General features: G+C 38.1%; 1 protein-coding gene across 4 annotated transcripts in view; it reads left to right on the forward strand.

The window, feature by feature from the left end:
- Positions 1 to 23,625, forward strand: part of LOC127797241 (DAR GTPase 3, chloroplastic) — a 37,642-nt gene that overhangs the window by 13,165 nt on the left and 852 nt on the right. For 2 of the 4 annotated variants that reach the window (XM_052329953.1, XM_052329951.1), the window contains exons 3-8: positions 19,481 to 19,572; positions 19,689 to 19,805; positions 20,585 to 20,728; positions 20,853 to 20,939; positions 21,389 to 21,504; positions 22,719 to 22,900. In XM_052329953.1, coding sequence (XP_052185913.1) covers positions 19,481 to 19,572; positions 19,689 to 19,805; positions 20,585 to 20,728; positions 20,853 to 20,939; positions 21,389 to 21,504; positions 22,719 to 22,900 — 738 coding nt within the window. Of the gene's footprint in view, positions 1 to 18,765; positions 18,942 to 19,428; positions 19,573 to 19,688; positions 19,806 to 20,584; positions 20,729 to 20,852; positions 20,940 to 21,388; positions 21,505 to 22,718; positions 22,901 to 23,625 lie in introns of those variants that run through there. The other 2 variants (XM_052329950.1, XM_052329952.1) reach the window with 2 other exon arrangements.

Genomic DNA, 23,625 nt, shown 5'->3' on the forward strand with positions numbered 1-23,625 from the left:
CATTCTATTTATTGTAGGCTCAGATTCTCAGGATTTTGTTCGATCTTCTCCCCAGACTCGGACTTGAGTCATCATTTCCCAGGCGAGTAGACAGGATATGTTATGATTACCTTATATTATGCACGTATATACTGTTTTATTCATAAATATTATAACCTTGTATAAATTTTTATATGCATAACTCGTACATGATTTTTATATGCGGATCATAGAAAAATACTCTTAAATGTTTCTAATTTGCATGAAATATTTTCATCCTACTGGGAGAGACATAAACTGAAAGATACCCTAATTGATTTCTTGTTTTGAGAATGTGAATTATTGAATGATATGGTGTATTTTAGGCACCACATGAAATGATAAATGATTGTGACTTGTGCATAAATTAGGGTATTATTTGCATTATTATTAGAGGACTATCTAGTAGATTCCCTGGTGACTCACAGCAGGAAAAGATCATGGTACTGTGAGGCTTGGCATGCCAAGGCCATGAGAGACACAGATAGTATGTTTCAGCACTGCTATCACGTGGGCCTTTATGATGATATTGTGTGATGATGATGTATGTGCCGATATATATACTTGTGTGCATGTGTATATAGGCGTTAGGCCAGTTTCTACTAGTGTGTCCTCAGAATCAGTGCATGCATCTCATACAAGAGTATAGGGGACTTGGGTGGTTAGGGAACAACTTATGGGGGTTGTCTTTAAGCACCTATTTTTCCTACACTATGTTTTCCTTTGAAATCTCAAATTATTTAACTTATGGTTTATAATTCCACTGTTTATACTGTTATTACGTTATTATACTCATGATGATCATCCTAGCATTTTATTGTATACTCTCCTAGTGGGCATGACATACCTTATACTCGCGAGTCCACAAGACTCACCTCGTTTTATTAAAAATATTTTCAGGGAATTCTCCTTTTGATTATTGGTCCAGCAGATCTTCTGGTATGATGTCATACCCTCTTTTGATTTCGGATGTATTATAGGATGCTCTGTGGAGACATACCCACATTGTAGAGTCTGATGTTTTGTCTTTATTTTTGTTGGCACATAATTGTGCCAAGGGCCCGAGATACGGGATCGGGTATGTATTATTGACAGCAGTGTGATAGATATTCTTATTTTGTACAGCTGCTGTATATGAAATATTGAGATATTATGTTAGAAGGTGAATTGGTATTTTATTCATGTTCTATATCTTGTCAGTAATATTGTTTTATTCAAATCGAGCTAGAGAAGAGGCTTACTAGTCCATTTTGGGGCCGCTGGGCCTAGGGATTAGTGCCGGTCATGACATACCAGATTTCGGGTCGTGACAGATTGGTATCAGAGCCTAGGTTACTCTTGAGTTAGGCTTGTGTCTTTTGATTCTATTCGATTCTCTAGCCTTGTCTAAGGTCTTGTCTCATTGAGTCCCACAGAGCCATTCTTAGCTGGGTTTTAGATCGTGGTGTGAGCCATGGCACATTATTGATCTAGCTTTTGCTAAGGGTGTTAAGTCTAGTATCATTTGATCTTTTGCTTTCAGATTCTATTGCTACTTTTATTGACCTATCAGTACGATGACAGGGATGATACCTACTCGTTCTCGGACAGCATCCAGGCAGACAGATTCTTTAGGGGGTGATCAGGCTCCTCAGCCCTCACCTACCAGCGGTTACACGGTCAGAGGCCGTGGACGAGGTCGTGGCGAACGACGTGGCCGAGGCCGAGGCCGAGGTAGAGGCCGGGGCCGTGGTTCGGGTCGCAGTGGAGTTGACTTTGATGGTAGTACTCCGGCGAGAGATAGGGACCAGCTGATTATTGACTCCTTGGCAAACATCACGGTGCTGTTGACAAATATAGTTAATTCTCAGAGACAGCCAGAGGCGCCAGGGGGTGTGAGCCCTGATACTAGGGTTGGTGGCGGCACTGGAGATGGCACCGAGGATGGCACTAGAGGTGGCACTAGTGGCGGCACTGGCGACGGTGCTGTGGCTGGTGGCGCCAGGGGCGCCGTTAGCGGTGGCGCTGCAGGTGTTGCCGTCGGCACTGGTGATGCAGGCGAGACTAGGGGACAGCCTCCAGTGGACCTTCCAGTGGACCCTGAGGCCGTTGGGATAGATTATGAGTTTGAGCGGTTTATGGGTCTGAAGCCGCCCCAGTTCAGAGGTGCGAGAGATAAGGCTGAAGAGTTTTTGGATCAGTTGGACAAACTGAAGAGAGGTTCTCGCATACATGGCTACCGGATGGTGGAGCTCACCTCTTTTTGTCTTCATGGTGAGGCGAGCGTGTGGTATGATGTATTGAGGAGACGGCGGGGTGATGCCCCGTTAGGGTGGGCTGAGTTCAAGAGACTATTTTTGGCAAAATATGTCTCTAGCACTATGAGATTCCAGAGGGCCCAGCAGTTTGAGGCCCTAAGACAGACCCCAGATATGAGCGTTGAGCGTTATGATGCGTTATTCACTGAGCTCTCACAGTTTGCACCTGCTTTGGTTCCTACGGAGCAGGACAGGATTACACGCTTTATATCTCGATTGATCGAGCCGTGGTTCAGGAGTTTGCACGCCACTCGTTTTGGCACGTATGAGGAGGCAGTTGATAGTGCCTTAGCCCTTGAGGCACGAGCAGCAGAGGAGAGGGCAGCTAGAGACTTGAAGAGGGTTAGAGGCGACGCTGGTACTTCCTTCTCTTTTGGGAAGAAGGGGAAGGGCACGACGAGTTTGCAGCCGTTGGCAGTAGCGCCACCATTTCCTTCATTGCCTGCGCCCCCTTCCCAGAGACAGCAGCAGCAGCGGCAGTGGCAGCAGAGACAGGAAGAGAGGCCCCTATGTCCGACATGTAAGAAGAGACACTCAGGGGTGTGCAGGTATGCGAAGGCCCCGATTACATGCTTTAGGTGTGGACAGTCAGGTCACATCCAGAGGGATTGTTCACAGCTAGGGCGAGGCCCTCCAGGACGACAGGCTCCAGCTCAGCAGCCGACATCTAGAGCTCAGAGCAGCGCTCCCCAGCCTCGAGGGGGACATGGCCCACAGAGTCAGCCGAGGGTCTATCATATGACGACTCAGGATGCCCAGGCATCCAATCAGGTGGTGACAGGTACGATTCATATCTGTGGTCACAGTGCACACGTGCTATTTGATCCCGGGGCGACGCATTCGTTTGTATCGCGGCAATTTGCTCCCTGTCTGGGAGTAAGTGCCACTCCTCTAGGCGAGCCCATGTTAGTGGGAACTCCTGTGGGTGATGCCCTACAGGTAGAGCGAGAGTATCGGGCTTGTGTTGTTTCTCTCGTGGGTAGGGATACGTTAGCAGATCTTATTTTACTCGGTCCTATGGAGTTTGATGTCATTTTAGGTATGGATTGGTTAGCTTCATGCCACGCTAGCCTAGATTGTCGTCAGAAACGCGTTTACTTTAATATTCCCGGTGAGGATTCGTTTTATATCCAAGGGGATAGGACTCGAGGGGCTAGCATGTTGATATCAGCTATAAAGGCGCAACGTATGTTGGGCAGAGGTTGTGAGGGGTTCTTGGCAGTCGTGAGAGAGTGTGACCGATCAGTTGGGGAGGTTAGTGGAGTCCCGGTAGTGTGTGAGTTTCCAGACGTTTTTCCCGAGGAGCTTCCGGGATTACCACCCGATCGGGAGATTGAGTTTTGTATCGACCTAATACCGGAGGCTCGACCTATTTCGATACCCCCGTATAGAATGGCCCCAGCGGAATTGAAGGAGTTAAAGGATCAATTACAAGAACTCTTAGATAAGGGCTTTATTAGGCCTAGCACGTCGCCATGGGGTGCGCCAGTGCTATTTGTGAAGAAGAAGGATGGGAGTTTGAGACTTTGTATCGACTATCGTCAACTAAACAAAGTCACTATCCGTAACCAATACCCGTTGCCACGCATTGATGACCTATTTGATCAATTGCAAGGCGCGAGGCGATTTTCTAAAATTGATTTAAGATCAGGATACCATCAATTGAGGATCAGGAATCAGGATGTTCCCAAGACTGCCTTTCGCACTCGGTATGGGCATTACGAGTTTTTGGTGATGTCCTTCGGGTTGACGAATGCCCCGGCAGCATTCATGGATTTGATGAATAGAGTATTTCGACCTTTCTTGGATAGATTTGTCATTGTATTCATAGATGACATATTGGTGTACTCGAGGAGTGATGTTGAGCATGAGCACCATCTTAGGACGGTTTTACAAGCCCTTCGTGAGAATGAGTTGTATGCCAAGTTTTCAAAGTGTGAGTTCTGGCTAGAGAGTGTTGGCTTTTTGGGGCATGTTGTGTCTAGTCAAGGGATCCAGGTGGACCAAAAGAAGATAGAGGCTGTGGCTCAGTGGCCTAGACCCACTACAGTCACCGAGATACGTAGTTTCCTAGGTTTAGCAGGATACTACCGTCGCTTTGTGAAGGATTTTTCTAAGATTGCAGCGCCGATGACGCGTCTCACCCAAAAGAATGTAAAGTTTGAGTGGTTAGATGCATGTGAGCAAAGCTTCAATGAGTTGAAGCGACGTTTGACTACAGCGCCAGTGTTGACCCTACCATCAGGGAATGGGGGTTATGCTGTGTACTGTGATGCGTCGAGGGTTGGATTAGGATGTGTGTTGATGCAGTGTGGGAGAGTTATTGCGTATGCTTCTAGGCAGTTGAAGAAACATGAGCAGAACTATCCTACTCATGACCTCGAGATGGCTGCCGTAGTATTTGCTCTCAAGATATGGCGGCATTACTTGTACGGCGAGACTTGTGAGGTGTTCACAGATCATAAGAGTCTTAAGTACATTTTTGACCAGCGGGACCTGAATTTGAGACAGCGTAGGTGGATGGAACTCCTTAAGGACTATGATATCCATATTTTGTACCACCCAGGAAAGGCTAACGTAGTAGCAGATGCCTTGAGTAGAAAGTCTATGGGTAGCTTTGCTCATATTTCTAGTTGGAGGAGACCGTTAGTGGAGCAGTTACATAGTTTAGAGCGGAGTGGTGCACGTTTAGAGATATCTGAATCTTGGGGATTTTTGGCGCACATCGAGCTTAGGTCTGCTTTGATGGAGGAGATTAAGGCGGTTCAAGTTAAGGACCCTAGTTTAGCCAAGATCATTAAAGATGTCGGAGAAGGTAAGGCGTTGGATTTTTCTATGGACTCTTCTGGAGTGTTGAGATTCAGGACTCGGCTTTGTGTCCCCGAGGTGGACGAGTTGAGGAGTAGGATCCTTAGGGAGGCTCATCACTCTCGATTTTCCATTCACCCAGGGACTACCAAGATGTACCAGGACCTAAAGCAATTGTTTTGGTGGCCACGCCTTAAGGAAGATGTTGCTCGTACGTGTCTAACTTGCCAAGTCTGTCAGCAAGTGAAGGCAGAGCATAAGAGGCCAGGAGGTTTGTTGGAGAGCATCCCAATTCCAGAATGGAAATGGGAACATATTACCATGGATATGGTTACAGGATTACCGAGGTCCCCTGCGGGACATGATTCAGTATGGGTAGTGGTAGATCGCCTAACGAAGACAGCTCGTTTTATTGCTGTACGTACGTCATTTACTGCCTCTCAGTTAGCTCAGAAGTTCATTCATGAGATTGTACGGTATCACGGAGTACCCATTTCTATTATTTCTGATCGAGGGTCCATATTTACCTCTCGGTATTGGGGCTCATTTCACGAGGCTTTGGGTACGCAGTTAGCATTGAGTACTGCGTTTCACCCCCAGACGGATGGCCAATCGGAGAGGACTATCCAGATACTTGAGGACATGCTTAGAGCATGTGCCCTTGATTTCAAGGGTAGTTGGGAGAAGAATTTGCCGTATGTCGAATTTGCATATAACAATAGCTATCAATCTAGCATTCAAATGGCACCTTACGAGGCGCTATATGGTCGACGATGTAGGTCACCCTTAGGTTGGTTTGAGGTTGGTGAGAGACGACTTATTGGCCCAGATCTGGTTGGCCAAAGCATGGAGATCGTCCAAGTAATTCGTGATAGGCTTTTGACAGCTCAGAGTCGTCAGAAGTCGTATGCAGATCGTAGGCGTCGACCCTTAGAGTTTGCAGTTGATGATTTGGTGTACCTTAGAGTATCGCCTATGAAGGGGGTAGTGAGGTTTGGGAAGAGAGGTAAGCTCAGTCCCCGGTATGTTGGACCTTTTCGAGTCCTTAGGCGGATTGGGAATGTAGCTTATGAGTTGGCACTACCACCGTCGATGGTTGGAGTGCACCCTGTATTTCATGTGTCGATGCTACGCGGGGTTATTGGAGACCCCTCTCATGTTTTGCCCCCGACAGCACCCACTATGATCCAACCAAGCTTGCAATATGAAGAACAACCTGTTAAGATCTTAGATAGGCAGGTCAGAAAGCTTAGATCTAAAGAAATAGCTTCTGTTAAAGTTCAATGGAGCCACCATAGTGAGGGTGAGGCCACTTGGGAGATGGAAGATGCTATGAAAGAGAAATATCCTTATTTGTTTCCGTGAAATTCGAGGACGAATTTTTATAAGGGGGGGAGAATGTAAAGATCCAAAAAAATTAATTAAATTAATTAAATTAATTAAATTATATATATAATAATTAAAAAAAAAACAAAAATATAAAAAGAAAAGGGGGAGGCGCTCGGCAGCCCCCCCCCCAAATCAGAAAATCTCTCTCTCTCTCTCTCTTTTATTTTCTCTTGATTTCCTCTCGGATTTTCTTCGATTCCAAGCGATCCGGCCGTTCGATCGTTGATCCGACTTCGCTTTCACCGTTAAAGTGCCCCCGATCTACAAGGAGGTAAGTGTTTTGGCTTCATCCTCTCTGTTTTGCTTGTTGTTTTTGTGAAATGAGGCTTGAGGCGCGATGGGGCTTGTTGGCCGAATGTTTGAGGTTAGATCTACGAAGATCCAACCGTTGGATTTTTGTGATTCTTGGATATGATGGTCGGTTTGCTTAAGAGGGTTGGGTGGCGGTCTTGGATCGCTGGAAATCGCCGGCCACGGTGGCCGGCGACGTTGGCAGTATTTTTTCTCTTTTTGGCCGAAACTTCGACTCTAGATCTACGAAGATCTAGCCGTCCGATCTTTCTCATTTTTTGGTATGTTGCTCTCCTTAGTGTTGCGCACCTCGGTGTAGTTTCTGATCGTCGAAAAAATGGCCGGCGGCCGGCGAACGGCGACGGCCAGATTCGCCCCTATTTTCGGCCGAAAATTAAATCTCAGATCTAGTAAGATCTGACCGTCCGATGGGTTTCATTTTAATATATGTTGATATTCGTGGCGAGGGCTTCGTATCGGTATATTGGTCGGCCATTTTTGGCCGGCCGGCGGCGGTCGCCGGCGGTGGCAGTGTGTTGGAAAGAAAAGAAAAAAAAAAAAAAAAAAAAGGAAAAGAAAAAGAAAGAAAAGAAGAGAAAAGAAAGGAAAAAGAATAAAAGGAAATAAAAATAAAAAAAAAATATAAGGAAAAAGGAAATTAGGGCTTTTGGGGTTGGGCATGTCGGGTTAGGTTTTAGCCTAGGATGGCGGGGCCCGATTGGGTTTTAGGATGGCCCAATGTGTTGGGCATGACTGACCCAGTTGTGGCAGCCCTTGGGCTGGCCCACTCGGCTTGTTCTCCCTTGTCGCTTGTCCGGGAACCTAGGATGACTTGGTTAGGTTGGTCCTACTCGGGATATCGATGTCAGTTTAATTTGGGTTCTCTTTAGGTCTCCTAGAATTGGCGATATGATTGGCGAGTCATTTTGTTGATCGGAGTCCTAAGGATGAAGCCCTATTAGACGACTCGAGGCCGAGTAAGACTGACCCTGAGTGCGTTCTAGGCTAGCCTATGATGATGACGTGGGTTTATTTCGAATCCTGATTTCTGATGGATTCCTTTTATCTGAGGCTAGAATATTGCAATTTATTCCTTTTAAACCATTTATTAAATTATTAATTAATTATTAAGTTTTCAAGAAAATTTATCAATTTAGTTATAAATATATATATGTATGTATTTTTGATAAAGGAGGAATTTAGATAAAAAAATATATTATCTATATTAAAAGAAAACTAGTTTATGGGTAAATATATATATATATATTATGATATTGCAGCCTATAAGTGGGTGTGTAGTTCCACTATACACTTACGCGTAGCAAGCAAAGCGAGACATGATGACGTAGTCGATGGCTTAGCTCGACGAATTCCATGACGCCAGATTTGAATATTGCGCGGGCCAAGGTACCAAATAATCGATTTAGGGTGTTAGGCAATGGTTAGGATTTTCGGTAATTTCTTTACGTCGTTATTCTTGTTACCTAAATGTGACACCCCATTCTATTTATTGTAGGCTCAGATTCTCAGGATTTTGTTCGATCTTCTCCCCAGACTCGGACTTGAGTCATCATTTCCCAGGCGAGTAGACAGGATATGTTATGATTACCTTATATTATGCACGTATATACTGTTTTATTCATAAATATTATAACCTTGTATAAATTTTTATATGCATAACTCGTACATGATTTTTATATGCGGATCATAGAAAAATACTCTTAAATGTTTCTAATTTGCATGAAATATTTTCATCCTACTGGGAGAGACATAAACTGAAAGATACCCTAATTGATTTCTTGTTTTGAGAATGTGAATTATTGAATGATATGGTGTATTTTAGGCACCACATGAAATGATAAATGATTGTGACTTGTGCATAAATTAGGGTATTATTTGCATTATTATTAGAGGACTATCTAGTAGATTCCCTGGTGACTCACAGCAGGAAAAGATCATGGTACTGTGAGGCTTGGCATGCCAAGGCCATGAGAGACACAGATAGTATGTTTCAGCACTGCTATCACGTGGGCCTTTATGATGATATTGTGTGATGATGATGTATGTGCCGATATATATACTTGTGTGCATGTGTATATAGGCGTTAGGCCAGTTTCTACTAGTGTGTCCTCAGAATCAGTGCATGCATCTCATACAAGAGTATAGGGGACTTGGGTGGTTAGGGAACAACTTATGGGGGTTGTCTTTAAGCACCTATTTTTCCTACACTATGTTTTCCTTTGAAATCTCAAATTATTTAACTTATGGTTTATAATTCCACTGTTTATACTGTTATTACGTTATTATACTCATGATGATCATCCTAGCATTTTATTGTATACTCTCCTAGTGGGCATGACATACCTTATACTCGCGAGTCCACAAGACTCACCTCGTTTTATTAAAAATATTTTCAGGGAATTCTCCTTTTGATTATTGGTCCAGCAGATCTTCTGGTATGATGTCATACCCTCTTTTGATTTCGGATGTATTATAGGATGCTCTGTGGAGACATACCCATATTGTAGAGTCTGATGTTTTGTCTTTATTTTTGTTGGCACATAATTGTGCCAAGGGCCCGAGATACGGGATCGGGTATGTATTATTGACAGCAGTGTGATAGATATTCTTATTTTGTACAGCTGCTGTATATGAAATATTGAGATATTATGTTAGAAGGTGAATTGGTATTTTATTCATGTTCTATATCTTGTCAGTAATATTGTTTTATTCAAATCGAGCTAGAGAAGAGGCTTACTAGTCCATTTTGGGGCCGCTGGGCCTAGGGATTAGTGCCGGTCATGACATACCAGATTTCGGGTCGTGACATTTGTCCTACTGAAAAACTAAATCATTGGTCTCTATATATTTTGGAAAACTTACCGTCCTTAACCAATTCAAAACTCCATCCCTAAAGTTTTTTTTTTTTGTGGCAAATACATTCTGCACCACGTATTTCACATTGAACAGTGTTGAACATTGCATTTAATGCATGCATTTTTAAATTTTTACCCCATTCCTTTTTTTTGCCTTTTTTTTTTTCAAATACAATCTGCAACACCGATTACACATGACACTATGATCGTATACACCATTTAATGCCTACGTTAATTTATTTTTTCCCCATGAATCTGATTTGTATCCCCAATAATTTGTGTCCCACTGAAAAACTAAATCACTAGTCTCTATATACTTTGAAAAACTCATATATATATATATGCACTCAGAAAAAATACTTGGTAAATCAGAAGAAAATAAACTTTGGAACTGTATTATTTTGTCTCCCGTTTCATTTCACGTTATGGCTCCTTAGTTTACCTTACTGAAAGATATTAACAAAAATCGGGGAGATTGGCATATACGAGTCTGATGCGCCCGTAAATGGACAGTTTCTCCTATGAAAGGTGTGGAAAAAAACTTGAATACGTTTTTATTGAAAAAAAATGTATTTTTTCTATATTCAATCTTTGTATGTTATTTATCAAAATTTTTAAATTTTAATTTCTTCTTTCTAAAATTTTTCAAATCACTAAAATGATTTGTTTATCGTGTTCTTGATACGGGGGACACAGATTCAAGCAATAGTAAAAGATGTTTTGATTCAAAAATTTGAAAACTTAATTGAAGAAAATAGACTATATTGCATAAAATACATATTTGTTGACACAAACAAAACAGTATATCCAGTTATCGGTCACGATTAACATCTTATTTTCAAAAATGGAATTTATGTCAAACCTACAAATGACATTCATTTTCCAGCAACTATTTTATGTTTTAAGACATTTTTAGAGATAAAAGATTTGTCTCATTCCGATCAAACACCATTGTTCAGTAAAGATAATTTCTTATATACCATTAAAATCTTCAATCACTAATCATTAATTTTTTGTTTCAAATGTAATTGGACACATTGTGGACTTCAACAACTCAAACATGCAAAATTCCATTGCGCGAAAATGCAACAGAAATCTGGAAATTATACTTCAAGATCTAGAGTATGTGCTACTTTCTATTTTACAAATTGTAAATATATAAATTTTTTAATCAAACTAATTATTTATTAGTTATGTTCTTTATAGTAAAAATCAACTATCCTGCACTCTTTGAGAGACCTACGCAGACGAGATGCAACAACATCTGCAAAGTGATCGAAATGAGGCATTGATTGTCATCGTGCAATTTTACAAGACCAAATATTTCAAAGGTCCATTTCCTAAACTATTTAAAATTTTATTAATACAATAACAAATTGTGCAGTTTTACAAATTTAAATATTTCAAATGTTCGTTTCCTAAACTATTTAAGATTTTTTTAATACAATAAGAAACCGTGTAGTTTTACAAGACCAAATATTTCAAATGTCATTTCTAAATTATTTACAATTTTTTTAATACAATAACAAACCAAAAATGAATCGATTTTGACAATTTATACTAATACAAATAATTTATTTTTTGTGCAGGAACAGTTGGAATCTCAAACATGTTTAACACAACAAAACTTTATGTTAACACTGATATTCTAGAGATTGTGGAATTCAAAAGCAGGTGCAATGTACAATTAGCTTTTGTTCTTAAAAAATTACACATCAAATCGAAATTAAACCTAGACTACCATTCAATGTCTATGCTTAAACGTTCAAGTAGATGCCTAATGAATTTCTAATAATTTCAAAATTTAACCTATCTTTGGGCCTAGAGCAATCGATGCAAATTAGTCAAATTTCAGCATCGTCCAAGCCAACTATCACATAGGAAATTGAAACTAAAATGTTCAAGGTTAGAACTCTACAACAAATTGTTGGGAGTGATCAGGTAATTAGTTTAAATGTTAGTATTTTTTTTATTCATACCTTAATGATTTACAATTCCATTTAATCTAAATCAGAAATTTATTTATTTGTTACATAATATGTTTGGGCATCTTGTATGGTTTCTACAATAATTCTAGAAAGGGGATGGTATTTCATGAGTTGCAAAAAATGTGTTCGAAAAGTTGAGGAAGACGAAAGTGTTACTGTATTCACTATAAGGAGTATTGCAATGGAAAAATTCGTTACAAGCTGAATATTAATGTTGTGGATGGAACGGAATGTGTTACGTTACTTCTTCGGGACACCAAGTCTCGTGAGTTAATTGGAAAAACAGCTCGAGAGTTAAAAGACAAAATTTTCAAGGTAAAATATTTCACTTTTTACAAAAATATTATAAAGTTGTTTCATGTGTTACTTAACATTTTTTTTTCATGGTTCATAGGACACAATTGGAAATGATACTGACCCAAAAATTATTCCCACGGAAATCGAGTGCATTGTTGGTCAAGAATACTTTTTCAAAATAAATGTGAACCAAAAAAATGTTGACAAGCAAGATAATGTTTATATGGTGAGTGTTTCAAATAATGCTGACTTAATCAAATATTTAAATCAACTGATCATATCATTTACATAAGTGATGATAGTGAAAATGGAAACAAGCAAACAAATATCACTGAATAGGATTCGGTTTCGGATAATGAATTAACATCTTCTAACAAAACACCAAGGAATGCTACAAATGACACTACTGGCAAAACACAAGTCAATGAAAATGATTGTGGTTCAACAACGCTATCTTTTACGAAATTGAAGAAAGTTAAAGTTGAAAAGAATTGAGTTATTATATTATTATTACTTCGACCTTTTTAATATTTTCTTGTGGTTTTTTTAAGTTCCTTGGTTATGTCTTTGACATATGACTTTTAATATTGATGTTTAAAGAATTGTACTCTTATCCAAATGACAGTATCTTTCTTTCCTCTATTATTTATGCCCTATATTACTTATGAACCTTATTTTGATAACAAAGTTTAACCTAACAAAGTTTAACCTTTTTTTCACGTCATGCCACATAGATACACAATAATTCCACAAGGGCAACACAAATATAATTCATTCATTTTAGTAAATATTGTTCAAATATTCTATAATAATATAGAATAACAAATATAACATGTTAATATAATATAAGTAACATAATATGGTCATTAACATAACCATGCGACATAACATTTTAATTAATGTAATTAATGCAAATAGAGGTATTTTTACGATACGGAAATGTCTACGCAAATAGAGGTATTGCGTCACTTTTGTTACCAGGGGGTCATATACCTCATTCTAGATTTGCCATTCCCCTAAACCCCACTAAAGACTCCACATGTAATATTAGACAGGGGAGTCCACTGGCAAAATTGATAGTAAAAACAAAGTTAATAATCTGAGACGAGGCTCCTATGATGCACAAATATTGCTTTGAAGCCTTGGACAAAACCATGAAAGATGTGTTAAGGTTCGCCATTAATGATAGCAATGATAAACCTTTTGGAGGAAAAACAATCGTGTTCGGTGGTGATTTTCGTCAAATTTTACTTGTTATTCCAAAAGGTAGCAAACAAGATGTTGTTCATGCCACTATCAATTCATCATACTTATGGACACATTGTGTGATTTTGAAGCTGACAAAAAACATGAGGCTTCAGCGTTCTGGCAACTGTCATGATGTGCACGAACTAAAAGGTTTCTTTGACTGGCTTTGCAATATTGGAGATGGGAAAATTGGTCGGGAAAATGATGGAAAAATGATCGTCAATATTCCACTTGATGTATTGGTTGGTGCATCGAATGATACAATTCAGTCTATAATTGAGAGTACATACCCATTTTTTTAAGAAAATGTTTGTGATGCATCCTATATGCAAGGAAAAGCCATTTTAGCACCCATACTCGATAATGTCCAAGCGATAAATGATTTCATGATTTTCAAAAATCCATGTGAAGAGAGGGCATATCTTAGCTCAAATACAATGTGCCACATTGAAAGAGTATTTGGTTTGTTTGCAAAAATTCACTCAATCGAATTTTTAAATGGAATAAGATGTTCCGGGGTGCCTTATCATGAATTGAAGCTTAAAGTTGGTGTCTCTGTTATGCTTATGAAAAATTTTGATCATGCTTCAAAACTTTGCGATAGTACAAGATTGGTCATCACGAAACTCGAATGCCATGTTTTAAAGGCAAAGATGTTGTCAAGTGATAATGCAGGTGACGAGGTTTTTATCCTACATATGTCATTAATTCCTTTGGATGTGTAGTTACCTTTTAAATTTCAGAGAAGGTAGTTTCCACTGATTATTTCTTACGGTATGACCATAAACAAGAGTCAATGTCAGTCACTGTCACAAATTAAACTGTACTTGAGGAGGCTAATATATTTGCTCACGGTCAACCTTACGTTACATTTTCTAGAGTTATAAGTCGACAAAAATTGAAAATTTTTATTGTGACGGTGAAAAAAAATAAATTGATTCGACGACAAATATTGTGTATAAATAAGTGTTCCAAAAATCGTAACAATACTTTATATGTCAATTCATTCATATTACATTTGAATGAGCTGATAATATTCTTGTTATAATATTTTTTAATTAAAATTTATTTTTTCAATATTTTATGCCCACGCACCGGTGTGAAACTAGTTAAAATATTCAAAACGCAAGGAAGCTTCCTATAAGTAACACGGTAAACAGAGCAAAGCCGGCGCTGCCACCACTGATTGTGACCGAAGCACCGCCATTATCACCGCTCGGCCCACTGCTCGAATTCGTCCCTGCCGGACTAGGAACCGGAGGGCTGCCGTGAGTGCCACCGTTCGTCTCTGCCGGACTCAGCGCCGGAGCGCCGGCGTGAGTGCCGTTTTTCAGTGTTCTGGTTTCCAAATTTATCGTTCCCTTGGAGTTGACGTTCGCCGGCTGGAAGTCGTGCTGATCCGGATGGTTGTCGGTGACGGAGCCGCCGACCTGCCATACCTGATTCACCAAAGTTGTCCCCTTCGGCAGCTCAAGCGTAGCGAAGATCCGCATCACGCTGCCGGAGGACTCGGCCTTCTTGTCCGGGACGTCGAAGGCGATCTTCGACTGGACGAGGGAGTTGTAGGCGCTGATGTTGTAGGTGTCGACGGCAACGGAGCCGTTCGAGTGCTTGAAGGCGATGAGAGCCTGAGATCCGAGCATGCCGGTGCCGGTCGGGTTGATCGCCCAGGCTATCCAGCCTGCCGGACTCTCCGGCTGGGCGGCGAAGGCGATTGAGAGCTTCGAACCGCTGTAGTTCCAGTGGAGGTAGGCGCTTAGGGTTGGCAAGTCGACGCACTTGTCGTAGAGCTTCTTGTTGGTGAAGTTCTGTGACGTACAGGTCAGTGTTTTCGCCGGCGAGATCAGCAGAGGCACGAAAGCGAAGAGCAGAATCAGGGCTGTCATTCTCTCTCTCTCTGGAGAAGCCATTTCTCCGGAGATTTGGTTCAGCGGAGACAATGGGGGGCGGATTCGTAATATACAGGAAAAGGTGGGGGCCCGGTGAGCGTGTGGAATTTTCCTAAATGACGGAACTTTGCTCGGCCAATGAGAGGGCAACACCTCATGAAATTGATAGGCTGCTAGTGACGTGGCGGCTAGTGGTTGGCTCAAAGTTCCCGGAGGCCGGAGCTATGATTTTCCTTTCACTTTCAATTTCAATTTCAGTCGTTGGCTCGAGCTAACGAATCTCAAAATAATTTTACATAAAATGTATTTATTATATATTATTTTTAATCTCATAATAATTTTGTTAATTAATAAAATATTATAAAATAACATCTATTTATAATCAATCGAACTTCTTAGGTCAAATTTATATTTTTGCGTATATATTTTTATATTTTTTTTATTATTCAAAAATTTCATTATTTTGATTATATTTTTAAATTATATTTTTAGTCAATTTAATCCTTTTATTTTAATATATTTTTAGTGTAAAAATATAAAATTTTTATTATTTTAAATACGTTCATAGAATTATATTTTTTAATCAATTTAATTATTATACTTTAATTTGAATAGATGCGATGTATATATTATCATCTTATTTTAATTTTTATACATAAAAATATATAAATTAAATTAACTCAAAAATATATGTTTAGAGTATAATAAAAATAATAAAAAATTTAAATTACTAGATCAAAAAAAATTCACAATATATGAATAAAATTAACTCAAAAATAAAACTCATGACATAATCAAAAAAATAAAAAATTTAAGTAGTTACACGAAAAAAATATAAACGTATAATTATAAAAATATGGATTCAAGTAGAAAATAAAGGTAATAATTACCGTTACCCTTTATTTATTTGGGTTAATCTCCGAGAGTAACTAATGTTTGGATAAATTACATTATTAGTCTTTAAATTTTATACTTTATAACAATTTGGTTATTATATTTAAATTTTTGTCACCACAATAACTACATTTAGTATTTAGATTTTTACTAAAATTTAATCATTTTTTTTCAAATTTTGTAAATGAAAATTGATTTATGTTTATGTATTTTAGTCATTCTTTGTTAACTTAATTTAACAAAAGAATAAAAAGAGATTGTAAATTTTAACAAAAAATTAAAATTTAATTGTTACAATGTTAAAAATTAAAATACGGTGACTACTTTATTATTAAATATAAAATTTTAGAATTAGCAGGGTAGTTTACGGGTGAGCAACATTTCGGTTAAATCGAAATAATCTAATTGAATCAGTTAAAATTGACAGTTTGATTTGGTTCGATCTGTATTTTGGTTTGGTTTGATTTCTAAATTTGAGTGTTTCAATTATTTTAGTTTGTTTCAATTTTTATATTTAAAAAAATAAAAATAACTAAACCCACTAAAATATAAAAAATTATATCTTTTTCTACCAAATTTTTGGTTTTTTTAATTTTTTCAGTCAATTTTTTTTTTATTTGTTTGGTTTGAGCATCTATTCAGTCAATTTGATTTAATTTTTAAACAGAATTCGATATATTTAATTTCAACAATTTAGTTAGTTTAGTTACTTAAGGTAATTAGCCTCACTATTTGTATGAATTTGTGAAGGGCTCTTATGATATAAAATTCAAATATCTATTTATAAGTTATAATGTGTAATATTTGGAAAATTTTTGAGGTCTTAGAGGTAATTTTTATAAGGGTCGTAAGTGAAATTTTTAGAAGATTTTGAAATATAGTGTAATTTTTATAGTTATGAGTGACTGAATCAGTTATGGGGAATGCCCTAGAACTAAGATATCTAAGAAAAATGATATGGAATTGACGAGTGTTTCAATATAGAATTTATGGTATTAAAATAAATCAGAATTGAGATAGTTTTTGGTAGAGCTATGTTTTAGACTAAAAAATCGAATTATCGTAGAGGATTTTGGGGAAGTCAATGGAACCCTGAGAACGCTCCAATTTTATGTAAGGATCTACCCTGAAATGGTTTCGAGATGAAACAAAGGTCTTCTGAGGGCACAAAGATGAAATTGTCCTTATCGAGTAAGTATTGAATTATTAATTTTAGATTTTCAATATTATAACGCAATTTAATTTGATGTTTAAGGATATAATTACAATTAGAGAATTGCTCAAGTAAAATAAAGATGAAATTTGGGATTTAAATGTAAAATTTTTTATTATTATAATGTAATATATATAATTATATATATATATGCATGTATGTGCACGTAATGTCCATGCCTCTATAAACTCCATGGCTGCATATGTGGTGTCCTTCACACAAAAAGGAATGGATTAGCCAAGTCAGGGGAGTAGGTGGAGTCACTGGGTTGGCCATAAATAAGAAGCCTTGAAAGAGAAATGGAGAAGAATGAAAGAGAGCAAGCAACAAGCAATGGTCGCAGGTAGCAAGCAGTGTCAAAGGTAGCGAGGAAGGTCGGCCAATGGCCGGTGGTTTGTAGCTGGAGTTGGCCGCAACAATAGGCAGCAGGGGGCGACGAATTAGGCAGTGGCCATGGCAGTTGCAGTAGCCGTGAGTGATGGCGGGGCAGCAGCAACCAGTAGTGGCAAATAGGGGGCGGCCAGCGGGTGCGCAGTGATCGATGAGGCTGGTGGAGGCCTAGGCGGAGGATGTCCGGAGGGTTGGCGTGCAGGTGGCAGTGGCTGCACTCTGTAATTAAAACACAATAAAAATTTTGTATATATTTTTTTATTTTGGTAAGAAATTTATACTTATTAGTGTACGAGTGCAGTTGTAATTCAAATTTAAATTTGTATTTTCTAAATGAGTTCAAGTCGTCCACTGAGAGATTTATTTATGGCAAAAGAAAAAGAATGTCACACACACGCACACGCATTTGGATGAATTGACAACAAAATTTTTTTATGAATTTTTAGATAACAGATATTAGGAAATAAAGCAAGACAGAAGTTGAAATAAACACTAAATGTAACGGATACTTGAATTTTTTTTTGTTGCAGAAAAAAAAAAACAAACCCAAGGATTTTGCTTGATAATGGTTACAGTGAATTTAATATATTTTATTTTCAACATTAAATACTTCAACTAAAAAAACTCAATAGCAAAATCCAAATATTAATGGAACACTTATGATTTGTTTTTAATATTAATAGATATAATGTCACAGTCAGCTACCAAATACTACTTTTATCATATAACAATTTTATAACACAACAATAACTACAACACATCACAATAATAATAAAATCCTTATCCATCAACCAGATGGTAGATGTTGGACCGAATTTACATGTATACATGCCGCGAAATTAATCATACATAAATATAAATAAATACATTTTTATAATCTGATATAAAGATAGAGTACATAATTAATTTTTATATTAAGACCGTGTCTATTATGATAGTTCTAGTTTCTTCACATTTTATATTACACATAATTTTAAGTATAAGAAAATTTTATATAATTTATTTTTATAAAAATGATCTAAAAAATATTTTTAAAATATTAAAATGACACCGAGGGATTTGCATGTATCACGGGAGGGTGATTTTAGGGGTGGGAAACAAAAAAAATGGTGATTTTTGTGAAAAAAAAAGACTTGATATTATATGATTGGAAACTGTAAAGTAAATTGTAAAAGAATTCAATATCCGTTTGTGGTTTCACTGGAACGATGGCGGTTCAGCTCTACGGGCTATGGCATCCGAAATCTCCGGCAATCGGGGAGCAGTTTCTTCAAATTCGGAGCCGACGCTCGACTGCGGCTGTCACATCGGCCTCTCCGCTTTCAACTCCGGCAACCATTCAGGCAACTACCCTACTGCGTTTTATCAATTATTCGATTGCATTCGTATCTAATTACTCGTATTTTGATTGCCGAGAACGTTGACTGCGGGAATTGCAGTAGCGAAGTTCTCTGATTTCGAGTCATCGTTCTCTTCGGTTCTCTCGGAGGACGAAAATCCAGACCCCTTTTCAGTTTCGTACTAGGTTTTGGTCGAGCGGGATCTTTTGATTGAAGCTTCGGATTTTCAATGTCGATGCCCTTTTTCATTTTATCAGTATTATTTATACCGCTAAAATTTGGAAAAATGGGATGCCAGAACGCTGTATGGATAAAATGGAACGAAGGACTATAGGGAAAGCCAGCGAGTTTAGAGAAGTTGCTGAACTATCATAGCTAAATAATTTATTTCATTTATGAAGTTAACGATACCTGTAATTGGTAAAGGCATAAGTTGTTATCATCAACGTGTTGGAATGAGCAACTTAGAATTGATGACTGGCACTTTCAGATTGTTGATGGAAAAAATGCGGGCTGGCATTCGAATCTGGGTTCCAGTTCAGGTCATGTATCTGATGTCAACGGCGGAGAGAATTATTGGCTTGATCTTGATGCCGATCTTCATTATTGGACAAGGGCACTGCGCCCTGTTCAGGTAGGCATTAGCTATGCACTTGCGTATTGATGTTTTGATAATAATTTGGAGGGAATTTCGTACTTTGGATCAGTCATTAGTTTGCCTGTACGCTTACTGGGACTTTAGTTGAACAGTGGTATCCTGGTCATATTGCCAAAACAGAGAAAGAACTCAAAGAACAATTGAAATTGATGGATGCTGTGATAGAGGTGCGAGATGCGAGGATTCCTTTGTCCACAAGTCATCCACAGGTTAATTAATTTCTCTGTTTATCTTTTATCAAATTGGGGATTGGAATGTATGCTTTTGTCTATGTAAATAAGTCTTCTGTGCCATGCCTGGGAGATTAGGCTACATCCTTTCCCCGTCCAATCCTTTCTTATCACTTACATATCCTTGTTTTACACCATTTAATCCTGGTGAATATTCTCCATAATATATTTTCCTAAAATCTGATTCACTATGAAGAAAATCCTAGATGAAGAACACTGTGAAGGAAAGAATCTATACCTATTGAATTACAGAATCCTATTCATATATCAATGAAATTGAAAGTATAGTACAGTTTGGTGTAACTAAGAAAAAAGAGAAGGATAAATTTCATTTTTGATGCTTGCAATGCATTAATCACAAAGAACTTTTTTAGTCAACATTTATTTCTTTACAATTTTTTGTTACTTTATTTTCATTAGCATCTATTTGAAAGTCTTATTTTGTCGGTTGATTATCACTGGCTCTGTACTTCTGCCGAGAAACACAGCCCGAGTCTCACATATTACTGCTGTTAAACTATGTGACATGGCCAAATGGAAATGAAAAGCTTGATCTGTACTGCAAGAACAATGTAGATTGAATTGCACAGAGAAAAGTGTTCCTGAACATATTATTGTGTCATCCACTAGCAGTGCATTTTTAACATGTCATCTGATTCCATCCCTGGAACAGAGTCAGAACCTCTTAATTTTGATCCACGCTATTTATTTGTTATTTTTCTCATTCATTCAGTCACTTAGTAATTGAACTTAAGCAGATGGATTCTTGGCTTGGCAATAGAAAACGCATTTTAGTTTTGAATAGAGAAGATATGATATCCGCTGAAGATCGGAATGCTTGGGCAACTTATTTTTCAAGTCAAGGAATGAAGGTTATCTTCTCCAATGGGCAACTTGGGATGGTACTTATTCATGCATTTGTTTTTATTTTGATAGTTCAACTACATAACTTCCCTTTTCTTGAGTTGGGGGAAGAGGTGGGGAAGGCTGCAGCAGAATTTAATGGTTTCCTTTGCTTTGGTTCAGGGCACCATGAAATTGAGTAGGTTAGCCAAGGAATCTGCAGCTGGTGTGAATGTTAAACGTAGAGCAAAAGGATTACTTCCTCGTCCGGTGAGCTTTCAGAGCTCTAGTTTTTGTTGCATCTGTTTAGGGTTTGCAGTTTGTTATGTGGCTTTCCATTGTGTCAAATGTGCAGCTCTCAAAGTTGCACTGTCTTTTTTTAAAATCTCTTATCACAGGTCATGAGAATCTGTTTGTGTTCCTCCAATTTTTTAGGTGTCAATGATCAGAAAATTTGAAGGTTTATGTAGGGAGTTTTGAACTCTTGGCATTTGCACTTTGTCCCCTTAAAAATTATACTCTTGGATGAGGTTCTTTTTTTTTTTTTAAGTGGGAGTAGGTGGGTGGAGAGTTTTTGACAATAAATTTTCAGTTGAAGTAGTGAAAACAATGAAACTGAATTATTTGAGTCTTGTATTCAGAAATTACGATATCCGAGGCTGGTGTTGTAGCTTGCCAACAAAGTCTTATTTTACTTGATAGTCATCATTCTTTGACAGGTTCGAGCTGGAATGGTTGGGTATCCAAATGTTGGTAAGTCATCTTTGATAAACCGGTTGCTGAAGCGCCGGATGTGTCCAGCGGCTCCAAGACCAGGTGTTACAAGAGAATTGAGGTATGTCTTATTATTTTAATCATTTAATTTCTTAAGTAGATTAAGAACAATTTTTACTGACATTATACACTAATCATTTTTTCTGGCATTGATGATGGACTAGACCAAAGTAGTTTCTTTTGGTTAAAATTTGAATCGAAACTGTAATTTTCTCATGATGGGGCAATGAATTTTTTATAAATTGAAAATGTAGAAAGGTTTGTAAGTGGCTTAGAAACTGTAATAGGAACTTTGAGAAAAGACCTGTTTTGCAGTATCTTATTTGGCAGTAAAAGGCATGGTGAGAAATTTGATCTAAACCTGAAGCTTGTGAATTCTAAGGTGCCCCTCTATACCTCAAGTTTAGTATCATGCTGTCAAGCCCTTGAATTAGGGCTTGCAAATTGGTAAATTGTGAACGTAAGAACTGATAGAAAGAGAGAACAGAAAGATAGAGGAGAGAGAAAAAGAATCAAGAGAGGGAATTCGATTATTCATTTCCAAGCTAACCCACAAAATGCCGTAGGTCCCTGTTTTATAGGACCTCTAGCTGCCTCAACAACTTCTAACTACTAACGGCTTAGTTCAACCGTTTTACAGCCTCTCTGTTATTCCTTTATTTCTTCCTTTAGACCCTACTTTTATACAATATTACACACTACTCCCCTAGGGTCGTGACACATGCTTTCTTAAGTTTCATCTGTTAAGGTGATGTTGTTTGCAAATAACATTCACTAATGCACCTCTCTTGGATTTTGATTAGTGAGTTAACTAGAGCAAAAAGATAAGGCTTCAGTGCAACTCATTAATGTAATTCAGTTGTAATTGAAAAAGGCTCGATATCCCTTCTGTAAGTTCTAGCACATTTTTGTTTCAGGATATGTCTTAAATAAATTATAAATAAGTAATTCAGATTTCCTTCTTAAACCCTTTGCAAGACTTCTTTGAGGACTGCCACAAGCTTTTCAAAATCTATGTACACTGTGTTTATCTCTAGTACTTTCCATTTGGTGACTCAGCAAGTATATTCCTTCATTGTTGACCTAAGAGGCATGAAACCATATTGATCTGGGCTATTCTTTTTTTCCTTCCTCAGATCTGGGCTATTCTTTTATCTTACATCTTTCTGCCTATAAGAGAAACTTTGTTTAGCTAGTGTTATATGTAAGGTTGATGTTAAGTAAATCTGACTTTTATTATGTTCTGCATTTTATGTCTCTTCTTCCATGGAAAAGATGGGTTCGATTTGGGAAAGATCTGGAGTTGCTGGATTCCCCTGGTATGCTCCCAATGCGGATAGATGACCAGTCGTCGGCAATAAAGCTTGCCATATGTGATGATATAGGAGAGAGATCCTATGATGTTGCTGATGTTGCAGCTATTCTTGTACAACTACTTTCAAGGATTCCTGCTGTTGGTGCGTTTCCTTTAGTTTTTCCAATTGCTTTTGTTATGTCTTGGAATTATAGCGGATTCTTTTATTTATGTTTCTTTGCAAGAATGAAATATAAGGCCAAACATGAAACGGCCACACAAGAGCTTAAATATCAATTAACAACTGGATGTAGCTAAAGGTAACGTGTACTGAACTGATGGATGTCACAAGAAACCTGTGGGATAATAGTACAAGTTGAATTTTCAAATCTTTCCTTTGCCTTTATTCTACTTGAATTATATTAAATTCCGGGAAGATCAGTCTGAGTGTTGGACATAAAGCATTGAAATATCATACAAATGTCAGCGCATTCTGTCTTCCATAGCGCCTAGATTATGGGACCTAAGTGTTTTAATCAGCAAATTGAGTCAAATTTCTGGCATAGGTGGATATATGTCTCATGCTGGTGATTTACAAAGGAAAGGATTTATGTATTGGGCCTGTTAGTTTTCTAGATGCTTGGGGCTATTGGTAAAGATAGATCGTCACTCATATGGAGGGTTGGTTGGTGAGGATCCTCTTGATTCCCCAATAGACACCAGCACTCCTTTTGACCATATGATGTTGCATATGGCCAGTGGTGGTTGTAAAAGATAAGGAGACCGTCCCCTTGCTCTGTCTTCCAAATCCAGGCTTCATCGGTTAGTATGTATGTTCACGGATGGATTTCTTTTGTTGGAACATTTGATTGGTGAAACGACTCTTCA

This window comes from Diospyros lotus, chromosome 3 (genome assembly GCF_014633365.1).
Source record: "Diospyros lotus cultivar Yz01 chromosome 3, ASM1463336v1, whole genome shotgun sequence".
Taxonomy (NCBI): Eukaryota; Viridiplantae; Streptophyta; class Magnoliopsida; order Ericales; family Ebenaceae; genus Diospyros; species Diospyros lotus.